This window comes from Peromyscus maniculatus, chromosome 1 (genome assembly GCF_049852395.1).
Source record: "Peromyscus maniculatus bairdii isolate BWxNUB_F1_BW_parent chromosome 1, HU_Pman_BW_mat_3.1, whole genome shotgun sequence".
Taxonomy (NCBI): Eukaryota; Metazoa; Chordata; class Mammalia; order Rodentia; family Cricetidae; genus Peromyscus; species Peromyscus maniculatus.
Window position 1 is genome coordinate 9,255,969 of NC_134852.1, and position 19,534 is coordinate 9,275,502.

Sequence of the window (19,534 nt, forward strand, 5' to 3'; positions counted from 1 at the left end):
CTCAACATTCTCAGCTAGCATATTTTAGCATGAAAGATATATATTTGTGTGTGTGTGTGTGTGTGTGTGTGTGTGTGTGTGTGTGTGTTGCAGTTGAGGAGTACTTACATTCTTTGACTGAGGCTTTCCATTGCTATGAAGAGACACCATGACCATGGGAATTCTAATAAAGAAAATTGTTAGATTGAGGCTGACTTACAGTTCAGAGGTTTAGTTCAGTATCATCATGGTAGGAAACCTGGCAGTGTGCAGGCAGACATGATGCTGGAAAAGGAGTAGTAGTTCTTCATTTTGATCCACTGGCAGTAGAAGGGGACTGTATTCACACTGTGAATAGCTTGAGCATAGGAAACCTCACAGCATACCTCCACAATAACATACTTTCTCCAACAAGGCCACATCTATTTCAAAGAGGTCATACCTCATATTAGTGTCATTCCCTATGTGCCATGCATTCAAACAAATGTGTCTATTGGGACCATAACTATTCAAACAGCCACAATCTTTCACACCCTTCACTTCAAAATGACCCTATTGTGTTTGAGACTTTCCTTGGGGAAATACAAGACATACAAATATGCTTAGCTCATAAATGAAACCCATGACAGACCAAACAATGATTGCACCAAAGCACAACTCTGTGAATATGTGTGAAAGAGGTTACTAATAATAGTATGGATTAGGTGTTACTTACAGAAGCAAGCGATTACTTAAAAGCATTACTATAAGCACACCTCAATGTGGGTGATTATCATGAAACCAAAACCATGGAGCACTGTATTCAACTTGTATGCAACTAAACAGGTATTAGATATTAACACTTAGAGCTGAACTAGCTCAGTTTCCTACTGTTTGTATAGAGCTAGAAAGGGCTACTGTTTAATCTTGGATATTTCTGCTTTCCAGGACATAGGAAGTTTGTTTACATTCTGAGTCTCCTGAGCCTCTCAACTCCTCACATTGAGGCAGGAATGTTTCAATTTGAGGAAAATGTTATACAAAGGACCCAAATAAATGAAAATTGGAAGCTCAGCTATCAGGGATGAAGGAGCATCATTAATTTTTTATCTGCATCTCTCTGCAGGAAGTCATGTCAAGCCTTCACTCTCTGCCTGGCCAAGCCATGTTGTGCCTCAGGGACATTATGCGAAACTTCGATGTGATTATCATAGTGCCTCTTACATATTCAAGTTGTACAAAGAACAAGGGGATTCTATCCCTCAAGTCTATGAAAGACTATTCCAGAAGAAACATGTCTTGGGTCCTGTGACACCAGCTTATGCAGGAACATACAGATGCTATGGTTTAAAGTATCAGTCTCTCTATGTACTCACATCCCACAGTGACCCTTTGACCATCATAATTTCAGGTCAGAGATGATGTTTGAAGTGTTTTTTCATTGACCCATATCTCCCACCCTAGGAATTTTCAGAAATAGTGTTATTCAGAGGCTTGGATTTATAAATGAATATTCAATTCAGAAAAATAGATAATGTTCTGGGCATAATATAATACACTAGGACATGTACTTTCTAGTTCCTAATGCTTCCTGTGTGTTAAATGATTCAAGGAAAAATGGGCTATAAAATGAAAATCAGATTGTAACAAGTTGATATGAGGATGGGAGAACATCCTGAATTATCCTGGGTCCTTCTAAATACAAGGGTTATTATAACAAAATAAGGAAAAATTTAGTTGTGAACAAAAAATGCATTATAAGGGAGATACCCTAGAGTTAACTCTGACACTGGAGGAAGGGTCCAAGTGCCAAGGAATGCATGAGTCTCTAGTAGTTGGAAGGCAACAAGAAATGAACACTTCCCAAGGATTATAGTAGTTACTATCCCGGAGGACACCTGATTTATGTCACTTTGAGTTTTTCAGAATTCTAATCTCTGTAACACTTATATTCTTTTCAAGAATCACATCAGTGGTAAATTGTTAGGTTAGCATGTGGAAAATAATACATGGGCCCCATGTCAAGAAAAAATTAAGAAGCATTGAAAGAATGCTCTGAGAGCAGTGAAGCCTGGGTGCTAATTCATCAACATGTTGGGAGGAAAAAAATGTTCATTATTCTGGATCAGGAATGCCCTGCAGCAGTTTGAACCATGCAGAGGGCTGAATGTTTCCCTGACAATCATGTTCAATACCAATTCCTTTATCCTTCCAATGATTATACTTAATGAAAAGTAGCATTAAAAGGACACATAAAGCTGCATGGTGTGAAGCTTGCCATGTTTCCTGCACTCCCCAATCTTAGTCAAGGACAATAGGGTCTACCTATGAAAGAACGATTGAAAAGACACAGTTTAATAGCAAGTCAGTGGGAAAATATTGTGTTGCTCTTAGAGTCAGATAAGGAGGAAATGGTCACAGAAAGATGGAGGATTCTGTGTCCAGAGTTGAAATAGACAAAAACAAGTGCACTGTAGCACTAATAGGAAGAACAGACTAATTGAAGTAGAACCATAGGTCTTCAATGACACAGAGATTTTGATCACATTCATACATTTTTTTATTCTTAGGAGTCTACAGGAAGCCTTTCCTCTTGGCCTTACAACCTCCCCTGGTGAATTTAGGAGAGAAGGTGACACTGGAGTGTTGATCAGAGATTATGTTTGACACCTTCACTTTGACTTCACTCAGAAAAGGAATAATCAAGGACTCCTTCCAGATTTCTGCAGAATCTAATCTTGGGGGGGTCCCATGCCAACTTTGAAATAGGTCCTGTGACACCTGACCATGCTGGGAATTACACATGTTATGGTTCTTACAATCACACACCATATGAGTGGTCCAAATCCAGTGATCCTATTGATATAAAGATCACAGGTAAGAGGGTGTTATCTGCTCATCATCCTCTCCGTGAGACAGAACAGATATTGTATAGACTGGAAGTCCTGGGAGGTCCAGAGGAAGATGATTGTGGGGAAACCTAGAGAAAGGCAGCATTGGTGAGTATATTACTGACATAGACAATGAAGACAGAGACACAAGAACAGATCATTGGTTATAACATAAACCACAGATACAGGACCATCAAAGGAGTCACAGATAGAGATAAAGAGAAAGGTGAGACAAGGTGAACTTAATATGAATTACGCAAAATGACATCCATCTACTAATGCTCAAAGGGCTAGATAGTTTAGAATTTTGTTTGCCCTCCACCTCTACAAGTCTCCCAGAAGTGCCAGATATATCATGTTTGACCTAAGTTCAAGTGCTGAGTAGGGCTGATTCTTCATGAGTCCTAAGACCTTCGTACAGATGACATCCATAGAATATCTGTCAAGACTGACATTCTTTCTTTCTTGTGGTTGACTCATTATTTGTCCTTGAATAGCATTGCCTTGGGTAATTGAGTAAAACACCAAACACTCTTCTCTACATCCTCAAACTGTTTGCCATCCATGTTCAAATCATTCAGACATTCTAGAATGGCTGAAAAATTCTACAGGAGTTCCCCCAGTGATATGCTGATTCAAATAAAGCAGAAACATGGAAATATATTCACACAATGGGTCAGTGGAGGAAAACTGAGAGGAAAACTAAGAGATGGAAAGTACTAGGGAAATAGTAAGCAAGCATGAGTGGTAAGAGAAAACCTGCAAAAAATATTTAAGCTTGCATAGAAACTTTGAACGTAGAGATGGAGAAATAATAGCAGATGTTAAATATTTCAAAACATAGCTATGGAAGAAGATGATAGATCTCACTTAAGCAGTACACAAACAGTATAGAAACAAGAGAGAGAGAGAAGATGATCATAGCTTCTGTTCAAGGGATGCAAACAGATTCATTGAGTATTCTGTGCTTTATAAAGAGAGATTAATTAACACAGATATCTAAAAAGAGATCAGATTCAAAATAACTTAGAATGCAGTCAGACTCTAGGTATTTAATATACATAGGTTGGGGGAGTTAGAGGTCATTGATTTGGAAATTGGCCATGAGAAGGGAAGGAGATTAAGAGAGGTATGGGGAAAGGAGTAGAATACACATGCTATGGAAGAGGAAATGAGGGGGACGGGAAGGACCAGCAAAGTTGGTACAGGAGATAGGAGTGGGAAAAAATGAACAAAATAATAATTAACTCCAATTAAACACATTGATTTAAAAAACACTTAAAATAAATGAAAGTATAATGAAGACCAATTAGGAAAATGAATGAAATCAGAAGTGAGAGACAATAGAAAATAGTACCATTAATATGATCAATAATAAACATAAAGATTTGTGTAAGAACAGTAGAACACAAAGAGGGCGTGAAATAGTAGAACTGTATTTTTATTTCAGAGAGTAAAAAAATAATTTTTAAAAACTATGAAAATACATTATATATGAATGAATATTTCAAAATGAAGTCAATTGATAGCTATTATTAATATATGTAAATAAAAGTATACTTTACAAAAACAAAGGGAATGAACCAATGTGGCTAGACACAGAACGTGTCCAAAAGCAAAAGCTGGGTTACAATGTTTGTGTACTGGTGTGAGATCAGAGACTCAGGATGATAATGAAAAGAAAAGAAGGAGAGAGAAAGAAAGATGGGCAGGGATAAATAAAGAGAGAGAGAGCGATCACAGATATGGAAGGAGGAGACAGAAACGAGGAAGGAACGAACACTGGGAAGGAGCTGCCCCTCTAACTGTCTCTGCCTCTTTTCTTCCAGGTTTGTATAAGAAACCTTCTCTGTCAGCCATGGTGGCCACTGTGGTGATGTCAGGAGAGAACGTGACATTGTCCTGCATCTCTGACCATCAGTTTGACATGTTCCATCTGTCCAGGGAAGGGGTGCCTCAGGGGCAAGGGCTGCCTGCAGTGCAGAGCCACTATGGGACATTCAAGGCCAACTTTTTTCTTGGTCCTGTTACTCAGAAAGCGACCTATAGATGTATTGGTTCTATCAGTAACTCTTCCCATGACTGGTCATCCCCAAGTGACCCCTTTTACTTTTCTGTCACAGGTGAGAAAGCCTCATAGATAGAGATAGAGATAGAGATAGATATATGATGTCTTGTGGCTAATAAAATCCTTCATCCATGTCTTAGAACCATCCTACTAATAATAGAGAGAAAATCTCATAGGGAGCTAGAAAGAACAACCGTGAGTATTTTTGTTTAGTGTGTGTGTGTGTATGTGTGTATATACATATATATATATATATATATATATATATATATATATATGTGTGTGTGTGTGTGTGTAAACATATATATATATACATGTGTGTATTCAAGATATAATATACATATTTATGTGTGTATTAAAACACTATACTCATCAAGATATATATATATATATATATAACATTACAATATATGAAAATATATAACACATACAAAAGTAATAATGAAAGAATATGGGAAGCTTGGAGGAAAGATACCTGGGAAGTGCTGGAGAGATGGAAGGGATATAATTATATATCAATTAAAACTTTTTTAAAAAACAACAGATGAAGTTTGAGTAAGGGTAGCAGATTATATAATAAGAGACAGGGAACACCTGAAACAATGCTGACCTTACTTGCCAGACAGACTGGGACATCGTATGTACACACAGATACAGAAAGTGGTCAGGAAAGACTCATAATAAATGAGATTGGGATGAGTTGGGTAGAGCAGAGATGGAGCAGCCCTCCTGATATCCCTATCACATAGATCTCTCCACAGTATTCCTATTGTCTCATCACAACTTGAAATTCAAGGACAGAGTGCCAGCCTCTAAACAAACCATACGAAGGCCTCCTATAACACTGACACTCAGAACTTAGGGCAAAGTGGGTGTTGGTCACTGACCAACCTGAAAGGACTTTCCATAAGAGGAAGACAGACAGCAACATTGACTGCCTCTCTCTCCCTCTCCTGTTCCCATTGCATAGTAAACACTTCCAGAAATGGCACTTCATACACAGAACCAGACTCCAAAACTAGTGAGTAAATTATTCCTCTTCTTCATTTAGAACTGTAGGTAAACAAATCTCCTGAGGTCATGTGCTGTGTCAGCTGCCTCACAGCTCTGTAATATTTGCCTAGTCATCTCTCTTCTCTGATTCTCAAACTCTGCAAAATCAGAAATTATTCATGGGCAGCATGGGATCCATGGGGACGTTTGATCCCTAATTTATGCACCTGAGTCCCCTGTAAGTGAACAGAAGGGGAAATTTGACTCCCTTCCAAAGATTGTACTTTCAGGGATCATTTCTATAGATGCTTATTTCTTATTATTTAATTTGTATTTGTTTTTTGAGAATTTCAAACAATGTGCTGATATTGGTAAAATTATCAAGGCCACTTCACATAGTTAAAAGGGAGGTTTATTTTGTGGGGTAACTTACAAGTGAAGGGATAAGTAAAAGGGTCTGGGAAAGGTGTGACGCAGTCCAGTTGTGTTCTCTGGAGAACTCTGCTTGGTCTACCTCCAGCGTTCAAGGTTCAGGAACCAAGAGAGCAGGCCCATCCAGATCTTGGGTCTTCAGGGTCCTCTCTTGGCCCCGCCTGGTAGACATGACAGTTACCAAAGCCTCAATGGGGGTTGGAACTTCCAGATCAAAGTTGGAATGGCTACCCACTACATATACACCACCTTACTCAAGTCCTCCTAGACCTACCCACCCAATGCTGTTATCTTTTTTATCCATGAAGTTCAATTTCTGATGTCCATATATTCATGAATGTGTGGTCTCTCACTGGAGCATGGTCAACATATTCATCACAACTCTCCTGAAACTGATTCTCCCAACAGATTTCATTTGCCTATAGCCCATTGACTAAGGGTGGGACTTCATGTCCTCAGCCTCAATGCATGCTGGGATTTGGTCTAGCTTGCACGTGTAGTGATCATTTGCATTCTGTAACATCTGCTTTTGAGTTCATATATACTACTGACATCTTGGGTCCAGGAGACCCTATTTCTTTTTTGTTATCATGAACCTCATTCAGTCATTTTTGATCCATCATTTTCACAATTAACACTGAGCCTTGTAGAAGTGGATATCAGGTAAATGTCATATTTAGAGCCAAACATTCAACAGTCCTTTATTCTCTGCAATTTGGCTAGTTGTGGGTGCCTGTATTGATCACTATTTATTGCAAATATATACTTCCCTGCTGAAGGTTGAGAGATGCATTAATATAGGGATCCAAAGGAAAGTCATTAGGAGCCAATTTATACTGTGTGCTTTAGCAGAATGAGAATAGTAGCTTCTTCACCAAGAACATTGTCCTAAAGATTAATAGCCCATTAACTATCCATCTATCAATAAATGCTAGGTAATCTATTACAGGGATCCTAAGATTGTCTTCTTATTTATTGCATTCATATGTTCCATTAGATAATCATGGGCTCCTGCATATTCTGATTAGAATCTCATTCTACATGATGGTTAGCTTCCTCATTTTCCTCATCCATTCTCAGTGCTGTGAAAAAAAGGAATGAATATCAAGAAGAAGGCCATGAGTATCATCTGAGTAGCATGAGAAACTGAACCTGGAGGAATACAGGTGTGTGGTATTCATTTACTTGGCCTAGGACAGGGACACTGTTGTGGGTCTTTGCAGAGAGAACAGCGGAGCCCTTGTTCTTTCCCTCAGCTCTCAGACCAGTGACTAATTCTTCACTGTATATTCATATTCAAAGCAGAATAATATCTAAAAGAAGGTTTTTTGAAAGAGAGAGCACTAAAGAGAAAACTAGGAGCATACAGCATTAATGAGATGGGGTTGAAACATAGAGATGCAGGACATATGACTTGTCTGTGTGGGAGAAGAGAAACCTTGGGTTTGACCATATCTCTCATTAATCCTTGGTATTTGAAAGGAGCATGCAGAAGTTCTTTCTTAGGTGTTAATAACTACTCCTCTCCTCTAAAAATGCAGCACCAATGACCAAGGGTCTGAAGTGAAAAGAATATGGAAGAGATAGGTCGTCATGAACTCACCATTTTTCAGAGTGTGGGTCCTACATCCCCTCATCCTCCACAAGAATATGTGCATACAAAAGCACTCAACATTTACCTCTTTCTAGGCCCCTGAAGGAAAACAAATGCAGAATGTGACATACACAGAATTTGATCAGTGGATCTTCAAACAGCAATTTATCAGGACCAGTTCACAGCAGCCCAAGGAATCCTTCCACATGTATCATTGTGTGCATGGGAGCAATGGAATGATAAGCTGAAATCAAAGACTGTTAGTACCCTATGAGTACTCAAAGAAAGATACCAGGAATTCATCTGTAAAGACCAAAGCCCTTTTGGAAGCAAAACTGAATAGATGCAGTGAAACAATTGCTGAAATCATAGGATAGAAGTCTCTAACTTTGGGGCCATCTGTCATTATTCTTATATGGATTTCCTATACTTAAAATGTTATGGTTCTCACTTTTCCTTTGGAGAGAAATCAAACTATAAAGTGAAATAAGACTTAAAATGTTAAAGCCTGCTAAGGGTTCATTTTTGTAAATACCTAGTCTTGCACAACATTAACAAAACTTCTTTGCATGTTTCTGTAAATTAAAGTTCGCTGTGTACCAGATGACCTTCTGTTTGCCTGAACAGAAGCCTGTCCTCTGTCTTTTAGATCCCCTGATTGAGGTGTCTTGGGGCTGCCCAGGTATATATCTAGTGTCAGTATGTGAATAAAAACCTTTGCTTTCTTAAAATTTATTAATGATCAGAGAGGTGAATCTCTGAATGAGGCCACACCCATAACACCATGATCTTGTAAGTAATTATAGTAACCTTCTTATTTCAATAATATAGACTTGTCTGGATCATTTATTGGATCTGTCATGGGTGTCCCATCTGCTAGAATCAAGAGATGTTTGCTAATGTTTTACCAAAAAGATTCACACAACCTTTATACACACTACCAATTTTAAATATGATTTTTATTGAGGTGATAAATCACCATGGCCAAAAGCTAATGGAGGTAAAGAATTTCTTTAGCATACATATTTTAAATATCCCAGGTCACAATCCATTGAGAGAAGCCAAGGCAGGAACATGGATGAAAGAACTGAAGCAAATGCAATGATGATTCACCACATACTTGAATGTTCTTCATGACTTGGTCACTCTGCATTACTCTGAATTTTATGATGACCTGTCAAGAAGTGGAAATACCCACAGAGGACTAGGCCTTCCCACATCAACCTTGAAACAAGAAAATTCCCAACAGATTGCCTCCAGGCAATTTGTGTGGATGCATCTTCTCAATTGATAGTCCCACTTCCCTAATGGCTATATCTTCTTTCAAATTAGCAAAAATAAATAAATAAATAAATAAATAAATAAATAAATAAATAGGACACAACCCCATATGTTCTCTTTTGCATTTTCTTGGTTTTAATATATGATAAAATGTGTTTGTTAAATCAAAAAGAAAAGCTGAGCTATTCAACAGATTGTCTTCTTGTCCTATATTATACTCATTTGAGGATCATTCAACTAATATGTCTCCTAGAACCAGACATCAAAGCCTTAGTAAGAGCTTAATTTCTAACAGGCCATTGTATACATAGGTGTTGATGAATGATCCCAACTTATGCATGGTTGCTCTACAATAATCTTTTTATATGCTGTAAAGATGAGTTGCTCTCATTGGTTTAATAAAGAGCCAACAGTCCAATAGCTAGGCAGGAAGAGGTTAGGCAGGAGATCCAGAATGAGGGAACACTGGGAAGAAGGCCAGGGTCACCAGCCAGACAGAGAGAAAGCAGGATAGGAAGTAGAGAATTGGGGAAACAAAGCCACTTAAAAGAATGTGGATTTAAAAATATGGGTAAATTTAAGCTATAAGAACTAGTTAGAAACAAACTTAAGCTATCTGCTGAGGTTTCATAATTAGTAAGTTTTTATTTGGTTATTAGGCAGTTGGCTGGTGGGACAGAAACTTCTTCCTGCACATGGCAGAGCATGAGCATGATAGAGCAAAAACAGTACAACCCAGTCTTATCTAAGTGTTGAGAATATAAGCTAGATTCCCATGTGTGATGTTTCTAGGTGTATACTCCTGGGTAATTTTCTGAGACACAGGTTTTCCATTTATCATTTTGGGACCATAACATTTAACTGTGGTTATCGATGTGGGGAAAACATTCACAGTACTTGATTTTTTGTTATAGTAAAGCCCTTTATCAAAGGACTTTGGGCAAAATATTGAAATTTATTCAGGTCTTAAAATTAAGAGTGAATCTACACTAACAACTAGTGGCTCATATCTGGACATTGTTTTCCATAATTAGAAGTTTTCAATAACCCAAATTAAATAAGGAATCGTGGTCAATCCATCCATTTATTTACTAGTAATAAGCACATGTCACAGTAGGTGATCTTTTCTAAAACTGTTTTACCCAGCCTGCCCCCGACGACTTCCCCTCTGGACCAGAGGTGAGTGCCTGGGTCCAACCCGGACCGCATCCCTGGCCACCAACCACTCCTGAGAGGCCTGCCCAACTTGGCACCAGGTTCTGGCCACCGGGCAGCTCCCCTTCTAGCCCCACCGGGAGGGATCCCCATTTCCAAGCCCCCGGCAGCCCCTGCAGTCTCCGCGCCCTGCCCCCACGCCCATCTGCCCAAGACCCCACCCACTTCCTGAGACTTAGAGACCGGCCCCCAGCTCCCAGCCTGCCCCCGAAGACTTCCCTTCTGGACCAGAGGTGAGTACCCGGGTCCAACCCGGACCGCATCCCTGGCCACCAGCCACCCCGGGAGGACCTGCCCAGCTTGGCGCCGGGTTCTGGCCACTGGGCAGCTCCCCTTCTAGCCCCACCGGGAGGGATCCCCATTTCCAAGCCCCCGGCAGCCCCTGCAGTCTCCGCGCCCTGCCCCCACGCTCATCTGCCCAAGACCCCACCCACTTCCTGAGACTTAGAGACCGGCCCCCAGCTCCCAGCCTGCCCCCGAAGACTTCCCTTCTGGACCAGAGGTGAGTACCCGGGTCCAACCCGGACCGCATCCCTGGCCACCAGCCACCCCGGGAGGACCTCCCCAGCTTGGCGTCGGGTTCTGGCCACTGGGCAGCTCCCCTTCTAGCCCCACCGGGAGGGATCCCCATTTCCAAGCCCCCGGCAGCCCCTGCAGTCTCCGCGCCCTGCCCCCACGCCCATCTGCCCAAGACCCCACCCACTTCCTGAGACTTAGAGACCAGCCCCCAGCTCCCAGCCTGTCCCCGACTGCCATTCTGGACCAGAGCTTGCCCCTGACTTCCCTTCTGGACCAAAGAGTTGGACAAGAGAACTCCCTTTTGGACAAGAGAGAGAGTCCTCCTGAGTCTGTCAGATCTTTGTGAAACAAGTCCACTGATAAGACCAAGAAGGAATCACAAGGAGATGGGCAGACGTCAAAGCAGAAGTACATACAGCAAAATGAAGAGCAATACAGCATCACCAGAACCTAGCTCGCCTCCAACATCTAGACCTGAACACCAAAAATTGGAAGAAGCAGAAGAAAGTAGCCTTATGAGTAACTTCATGAAGAAGGTAGAGGCGTGTGTAGAGGAAAAGACAAGAAAATTGGAAGAACGCTGTAAACAACTAGAGGAAAGGGCAAACAAATTAGAAGAAAACAATAAAGCCCTCCAAGAAAACAATAAAGTCCTGGAAGAAAACATTAAAGTCCTGGAAGAAAACAATAAAGCACTGAAAGAAAACCATGAAAAAGCAATGAAACAAACAAAGGAAACAGTCCAAGATCTGAAAAGGGAAATTGAAAAAATGAAAAAGACACAAACAGAGGGAATGCTGGAAATAGAAAACCTGAGTAAAAGATCAGGAACTTCGGATGCAAGTATAACCAACAGAATGCAAGAGATGGAAGAGAGGATTTCTGGCATTGAAGATACAGTAGAAGAAATAGTTCCATCAGTCGAAGGAAACACTAAAGCCAACAAAGTCATGAACCAAAATGTCCAAGAAATCTGGGACACCATAAAAAGACCAAACTTACGAATTATAGGGATAGAAGAAGGTGAAGAATACCAACTCAAAGGCACAGAAAATATATTCAACAAAATTATAGAAGAAAACTTTCCCAACTTAAAGAAGGAAATGCCTATGAAGATACAAGAAGCCTATAGAACACCAAACAGACTAGACCCCCAAAAAAAGTCCCCTCGACACATAATAATTAAACAACTAAATGTACAGAATAAAGAAAGAATATTAAGAGCAGCCAAGGAAAAAGGCCAAGTGACCTATAAAGGTAAACCCATCAGAATAACACCCGATTTCTCAATGGAGACTTTGAAAGCCAGAAGGACCTGGACAGATGTAATCCAGACACTAAGAGACCATGGATGTCAGCCCAGACTAATATACCCAGCAAAACGTTCAATCATCATAGACGGAAGGAACAAGACATTCGAAGACAAAACCAGATTTAAACAATACCTATCCACAAACCCAGCCCTACAGAAAGCACTAGAAGGAAAATTCCAACCGAGGGAAGTCAGATACACACTTGAAAACACAGGCAATAAATAAAGCCACAACAGTAAACCCCAAAGAAGAGAAGTACACACACACTACCACCAAAAATAACAGAGATGAAGAATCACTGGTCATTAATATCCCTTAATATCAACGGACTTAATTCACCTATAAAAAGACATAGACTTACAGAATGGATACGAAAGCAGGACCCATCCTTCTGCTGCATACAAGAAACACATCTCAAATTCAAAGATAGACACTACCTAAGAATAAAAGGCTGGGAAAAGACTTTTCAATCAAATGGTCTTAAGAAACAAGCAGGGGTAGCCATCCTGATATCCAACAAAATAGACTTCAAACTAAAATCAATCAAAAGAGATCAAGAAGGACATTACATCCTCGTCACAGGAAAGATCGACCAAGATGAAGTTTCAATTCTGAACATATATGCCCCAAACATAAGAGCACCCACATATGTAAAAGAAACATTACTAAAGCTTAAACCACATATAAAACCCCATACATTAATAGTGGGAGATCTCAACACCCCACTTTCACCACTGGACAGATCTACCAAATCGAAACTTAACAGAGAAATAAAGGACTTAACTGATGTCATTACCCAATTGGACCTAATAGATATCTACAGAACATTCCATCCTAACAAGAAAGAATATACTTTCTTCTCAGCACCCCATGGAACTTTCTCTAAAATCGACCACATACTTGGCCACAAAGCAAATCTCAACAGATACAAAACAATCAGAATAACCTCCTGTGTTCTATCAGATCACCATGGTTTAAAGCTAGATTTCAACAACAACAAAAACTACAGAAAACCTACAACCTCATGGAAACTGAATAATGCTCAACTGAATCACCAATGGGTTAAGGAAGAAATAAAGAAAGAAATTAAAGACTTCCTAGAGATCAATGAAAATGAAGACACCACATACCCAAACTTATGGGACACTATGAAAGCAGTGCTAAGAGGGAAATTCATAGCACTAAATGCCCACATAAAGAAGTTGGAGAAATCGCACACTAGTGAATTAACAGCACATCTGAAAGCTCTAGAACAAGAAGAAGCAAAGTCTCTCAGGAAGAATAGACGCCAGGAAATTATCAAAGTGAGAGGTGAAATTAATAAATTAGAAACTAAGAGAATAATACAAAAAATTAATGAAACAAAGAGTTGGTTCTTTGAGAAAATCAACAAGATAGACAAGCCCTTATCCAAACTAACCAAAAGACAGAGAGAGAGAATTCAAATCAACAAAATCAGAAATGAAAAGGGGGACATAACAACAGACATTGAGGAAATCCAGAGAATTATAAGGTCATATTTCAAAAACCTCTACTCCACAAAACTGGAAAACCTAAAAGAAATGGACATTTTTCTGGATAGATACCACATACCTAAGTTTAATCAAGACCAGATAAACTATTTAAATAGTCCAATAACCCCTAAGGAAATAGAAACAGTCATTAAAGGTCTCCCAACCAAAAAAAGCCCAGGACCAGATGGTTTCAGCGCAGAATTCTACCAGATCTTCAAAGAAGAGTTAATACCAATACTCTCTAAATTGTTCCACATAATAGAAACAGAAGGAACATTACCAAACTCCTTCTATGAGGCTACAATTACCCTGATTCCTAAACCAAACAAGGATGCAACAAAGAAAGAGAACTACAGACCGATCTCCCTCATGAATATTGATGCAAAAATACTCAATAAAATACTGGCAAACAGACTCCAAGAACACATCAGAATGATTATCCACCATGATCAAGTAGGCTTCATCCCAGGGATACAAGGGTGGTTCAACATACGAAAGTCCATTAATGTAATACACCATATAAACAAACTCAAAGAAAAAAACCACATGATCATCTCACTAGATGCAGAAAAGGCATTTGACAAAATCCAACACCCCTTCATGATAAAAGTCTTGGAGCGATCAGGAATACAGGGAACATACCTAAACATAATAAAGGCAATATATAGCAAACCAACAGCCAACATCAAATTAAATGGAGAGAAACTCAAAGCAATTCCACTAAAATCAGGAACGAGACAAGGCTGTCCACTCTCCCCATACTTATTCAATATAGTACTTGAAGTTCTAGCCAGAGCAATAAGACAACATAAGGAGATTAAGGGGATTCAAATTGGAAAGGAAGAAGTCAAGCTTTCCCTATTTGCAGACGACATGATAGTATACTTGAGTGACCCCAAAGATTCCACCCAGGAATTGATAAAGCTTATAAACACCTTCAGCAACATAGCAGGATACAAAATCAACTCAAAAAAATCAGTAGCCCTCCTATATACAATGGACAAAGAAGCTGAGAAGGCAATTAGAGATACATCACCCTTTACAATAGCCAAAAATGACATAAAATACCTTGGGGTAACACTAACCAAGCAAGTGAAGGACCTATATGACAAGAACTTTAAGTCCCTGAAAAAAGAAATTGAAGAAGATCTCAGAAAATGGAAAGATCTTCCATGCTCATGGATAGGCAGGGTTAACATAGTAAAAATGGCAATCTTACCAAAAGCAATTTACAGATTCAATGCAATCCCCATCAAAATACCAACACAATTCTTCACAGATCTGGAAAGAACAATACTCAACTTCATATGGAAAAACAAAAAACCCAGGATAGCTAAAAGAAACCTGTACAATAAAACAACTTCTGGAGGCATCACAATCCCCGACTTCAAGCTCTACTATAGAGCTACAGTAATAAAAACAGCCTGGTATTGGCATAAAAACCGACATGTGGACCAATGGAATCGAATTGAAGACCCTGACATTAACCCACACACCTATGGACATATAATTTTTGACAAAGAAGCCAAAAGTGTACAATGGAAAAAAGAAAGCATCTTCAACAAATGGTGCTGGCATAACTGGATATCAGCGTGTAGAAGGCTGCAAATAGATCCATATCTGTCACCGTGCACAAAACTTAAGTCCAAGTGGATCAAAGACCTCAACATAAATCCAGCTACTCTGAACCTGCTAGAAGAAAAAGTAGGAAATAGTCTTGAACGCCTTGGCATAGGAGATCACTTCCTAAATATAACACCAGTAGCGCAGACACTGAGACAAACAATCAATCAATGGGACCTCTTGAAACTGAGAAGCTTTTGTAGAGCAAAGGATACGGTCAACAAGGCAAAGCGACAGCCTACAGAATGGGAAAAGATCTTCACCAACCCCACATCTGACAGAGGACTGATATCCAGAATATATAAGGAACTCAAGAAATTAGACATCAAAAGGACCAACAGTCCAATTGAGAAATGGGCTTTAGAACAGAGAATTCTCAACAGAGGAATCCCAAATGGCTGAAAGACATTTAAGGAATTGCTCAACTTCCCTAATCATCAGGGAAATGCAAATCAAGACAACTCTGAGATACCACCTTACGCCTGTCAGAGTGGCTAAGATCAAAAACACTGAAGACACTTTATGCTGGAGAGGATGTGGAACTAGGGGAACTCTCCTCCACTGCTGGTGGGAATGCAAGCTTGTACAACCACTTTGGAAATCAATATGGCGCTTTCTTAGAAAATTGGGAATCAATCTCCCCCAAGATCCAGCTATACCACTCCTGGGCATATACCCAAGGAATGCTCAATCATACCACAAGAGCACTTGCTCAGCTATGTTCATATCAGCATTGTTTGCAATAGCCAAAACCTGGAAACAACCTAGATGCCCTTCAACTGAAGAATGGATAAATAAATTGTGGCACATATACACAATGGAATACTACTCAGCAGAGAAAAACAACGACATCACACGGTTTGCAGGCAAATGGATGGATCTAGAAAAAATCATCCTGAGTGAGGTAACCCAGACTCAGAAAGACAAATATGGTATGTACTCACTCATAGGAAGATGCTAGATGTGGAACAAGGATGACTAGACTGCTACTCACATCACCAGTGAGGCTACCTGGAAAACGGGACCCCAAAAAAAGACACGGAGAAATGGACAAGATCTACATGAATAGCCTGGTCATGAGTGGGAACAATGAAGGGCGACAGTCGAGGGAAAGAGTGGGAGATCCTAGCTGGATCAAGAAAAGAGAGGGAGAACAAGGAATAGGAGACCATGGTAAATGAAGACCACATGAGAAGGTGAGAAGGGGAGGAAGCAGAGAGCTAGGGAGGCCCACAGAGATCCACAAAGATACCCCCTCAAAAGACTGCTGGCAATGATCGCGAGACGGCGGGAGCTGACCTACTCTGGTGATGGGATGGCCAGACACCCAAATAGTGGTGCCATAAACCCCATCCAAGGACTCAGGAATCTGAGGGCAGACATCCATGGCTGGGCCCCTGGTGGAGCACTGGGAGTCTAATTGGTGAGTGGGAAGAGGATTTATATGAGCGAGAATTGTTGAGGCCAAGGTGGATAAAGCACCGGGACAAATAGCCAAATGAATGGAAGCATAGGATCTATGGACCAGGGGCCGAGGGGCCCCCAGCTGGATCGGGCCACCTGAACGGGTGGGACAGTCATTTGGCTTGGTCTGTTTGGGAGGCAGCTGTGCGTTGGTGCCAGGTCCTGGGCTCGTTGTATGAGTTGGCTGTTTGAATCCTGGGACTTATGCAGGGACGCTTGGCTCGGTCTGGGAGGGGGGAATGGACCTGCCTGGACTGAGTCTGCCGGGTCGGCCCCGGTCCTCGGGGGAGACCTTGACCTGGAGGAGATGGGAATGGGGGGTGGGCTGGGGGGAGGGGTGGGCGAGAGGGGGAGAACAGGGGATTCTGTGGCTATTATGTCGAACTGAATGGTGTTGTAAAATAATAATAATAATAATAAAAAATAAAAAAAAAACTGTTTTAAATTTAAGAGATTTAACAGAAGACACTTAAGTTTATGACTCAGACATTAGTTTGTTCAATGCAGATAGAAAGAAGTATGATGTGCTCCATACAATCCTATGATGACCAAAGAGATAAGAAGCTCTGTCATTTTATTTTATTTTATTGCTATAACTTTTGTAATTTATTTTTTCCTATCAACAACAGTTTCCCCTTCTTCTCTCCTCCTAGTCCCCTGTGACTTCCCATCTAGCCCTGACTTCCACTCCTCCTCCATATCCATTCAGAAATGGGCTAGCCTCCCACTGGTTTGAACAAAACATAGCACATCAAGTAGAGACAGATCCAAGCTACTCCCCTTTCATCAAATCTCAGCAAGGTTAATCGAGCATGGGGAATGGATTTCCAAAATCAAGGCAAGCACCAGGGACAGGTCCTGATCTCACTGCTAGGATCCTTACAAAGAGCTGGAGCTACACAGCTATCACACATATGCAGTGGGCCTATGTCTGTCCCATGGAAGTTCCCTAATTTGTAGACCAGAATCAATGAGCTCACACCAGCTCAGGTCAGCTGTCTCTGTGGGTTTCCCAGTCATGACCCCTCTGGCTCCAACAATTCCTCCTGCTTTTCTTCATCAAGTTTCCTGCAGCTCAGCCCAATGCTTTCCTGTGGATCATAAATCTGCCTCCATCAGTCACTAAATAGAGTATGTATGATGACAATTAACATTAGATGGTCAGGTCAGGCATTCTCTCCACTACTGCTAAGATTGTTAGCAGTGGTTATCTTTGTGAATTCCTGGGGATTCTCTGGGGCCAGGTTTCTCTGTAACCCCAAAAGGCCCCCATTATGACATCTCTTTTATTACACTCCCTTTTGTCCTGCCTCCTTCCTGCATCCAGCACCCAGCCCACCAAACTCACTCCTTCAAATTGCCATCTGGAGGGACCTCTCCTGTCCTCCCCCCAGTTTACCCAGGAGATCTCCTTTATTTTGCCTCCCCAGGGATATCCAAGCATCCCTCTTTGGGCCCTCCTATATCTAGCCTCTCTGGGGCTGTGGATTGTAGGTCCCTTATCCTATACTTACTCCAAATATTCAATTATCAGTGAATATACACTGGTGAATATATAAAAGGGGACTGGCTAGAAAAACCCACCCTGACCCTGGAGGCCAGGATTAGGGAAGGATGTTTCAGATAAAGCCAGTGAGGGAAACACAGTTTAGCTCAGATCAGAGCCATCTCTGCCCCTGTCCAACTGACTTGTGAAAACAACCAATTACAGAGCAGAACAGTAGAATACTGGCCCTAGGGCCCAGGACCAGGGAAAGAAACACAGCCTGTGTTTGGGACCTGAGGCAGAGAAGTGAACACTTTATCCCCAAATCCAGAACCTAGGAAATATGCCCTGACTCTGAAACTAGTACCAAAATATAACACTCTTGGCCCCTAGAATCAGAGTCAGTGAAAGAAATGTGCCCTGGCCTTAGAGGTAGTGTCAAAAAGCCAAGAAAGGCCAGTGAAAGAAACACAGTTTGGCCCTGAAATCAGGGCCATCTCTGCCCCTTGCTCACAAAACTGGCCAATCCCTGGGCAGAAAATAAACTAACCAATCACAGTTGACTCTGCCCCCTAGACATCCTATATAAACCGCACTGTCTGGTCAGTTGTGAGCTGTTCTCTCCACCCTGGTAGAGGCAGCTACTCTCCTGGACTCCTCCTTCCCAAATAAACCTCTTTTTCAAAACAGTATTGGGTGAAGACCTTCATTGACAGCTGAACAGAAGAACCTTGCTGGGAGGTCCCATAGTGGACTGAGCAAGGGGGAGCTGAAAAGAAGAACCTTGCTGTGACGTCCCATAGTGGACTGAGCGACTAAGAGCTGGTAACACTGAGCCAGAGATTGTGGTTCTCCAGGAGAGGAGCAGGATTGCTGTGTCCTGTGGGGAAACCATCCCCCATCATACCATCATACCAGGTATATCTTGACCTTCCCGAAGAGTCAAGATAATCTTCCTTGCTGAAGAAGTTCCAGGCTTGACTCTCCTGAGAAGTCAGAAAACCTTCCTTTCCAAGATTGAGCTGTTTTGTTACAGTCTCAGCCATCAGAGCTGTGTTAAACAGCTCCAGGTATCCAGGACACCTTCAGGGCAGAGCTCTTGTCCTAAGTAGCTCTGAGGTGTCTGGGATACCTTGCCTTCTAGGGCTGAACTGTCTCCTCGCAGTTTCAGCCATCAGTTTAC

The 19,534-nt window shown here is 41.1% G+C and overlaps 1 protein-coding gene across 1 annotated transcript in view; it reads left to right on the plus strand.

Moving 5' to 3' along the window:
• The first annotated feature begins 2,981 nt into the window (after window positions 1-2,981).
• The window catches only part of LOC102909377 (killer cell immunoglobulin-like receptor 3DL1), a 39,649-nt gene continuing 23,096 nt past the window's right edge, over window positions 2,982-19,534 (plus strand). Inside the window, exons 1-2 of the mRNA XM_076563425.1 lie at window positions 2,982-3,075; window positions 4,679-4,972. Coding sequence (XP_076419540.1) covers window positions 2,982-3,075; window positions 4,679-4,972 — 388 coding nt within the window. The remainder of the gene's footprint in view (window positions 3,076-4,678; window positions 4,973-19,534) is intronic.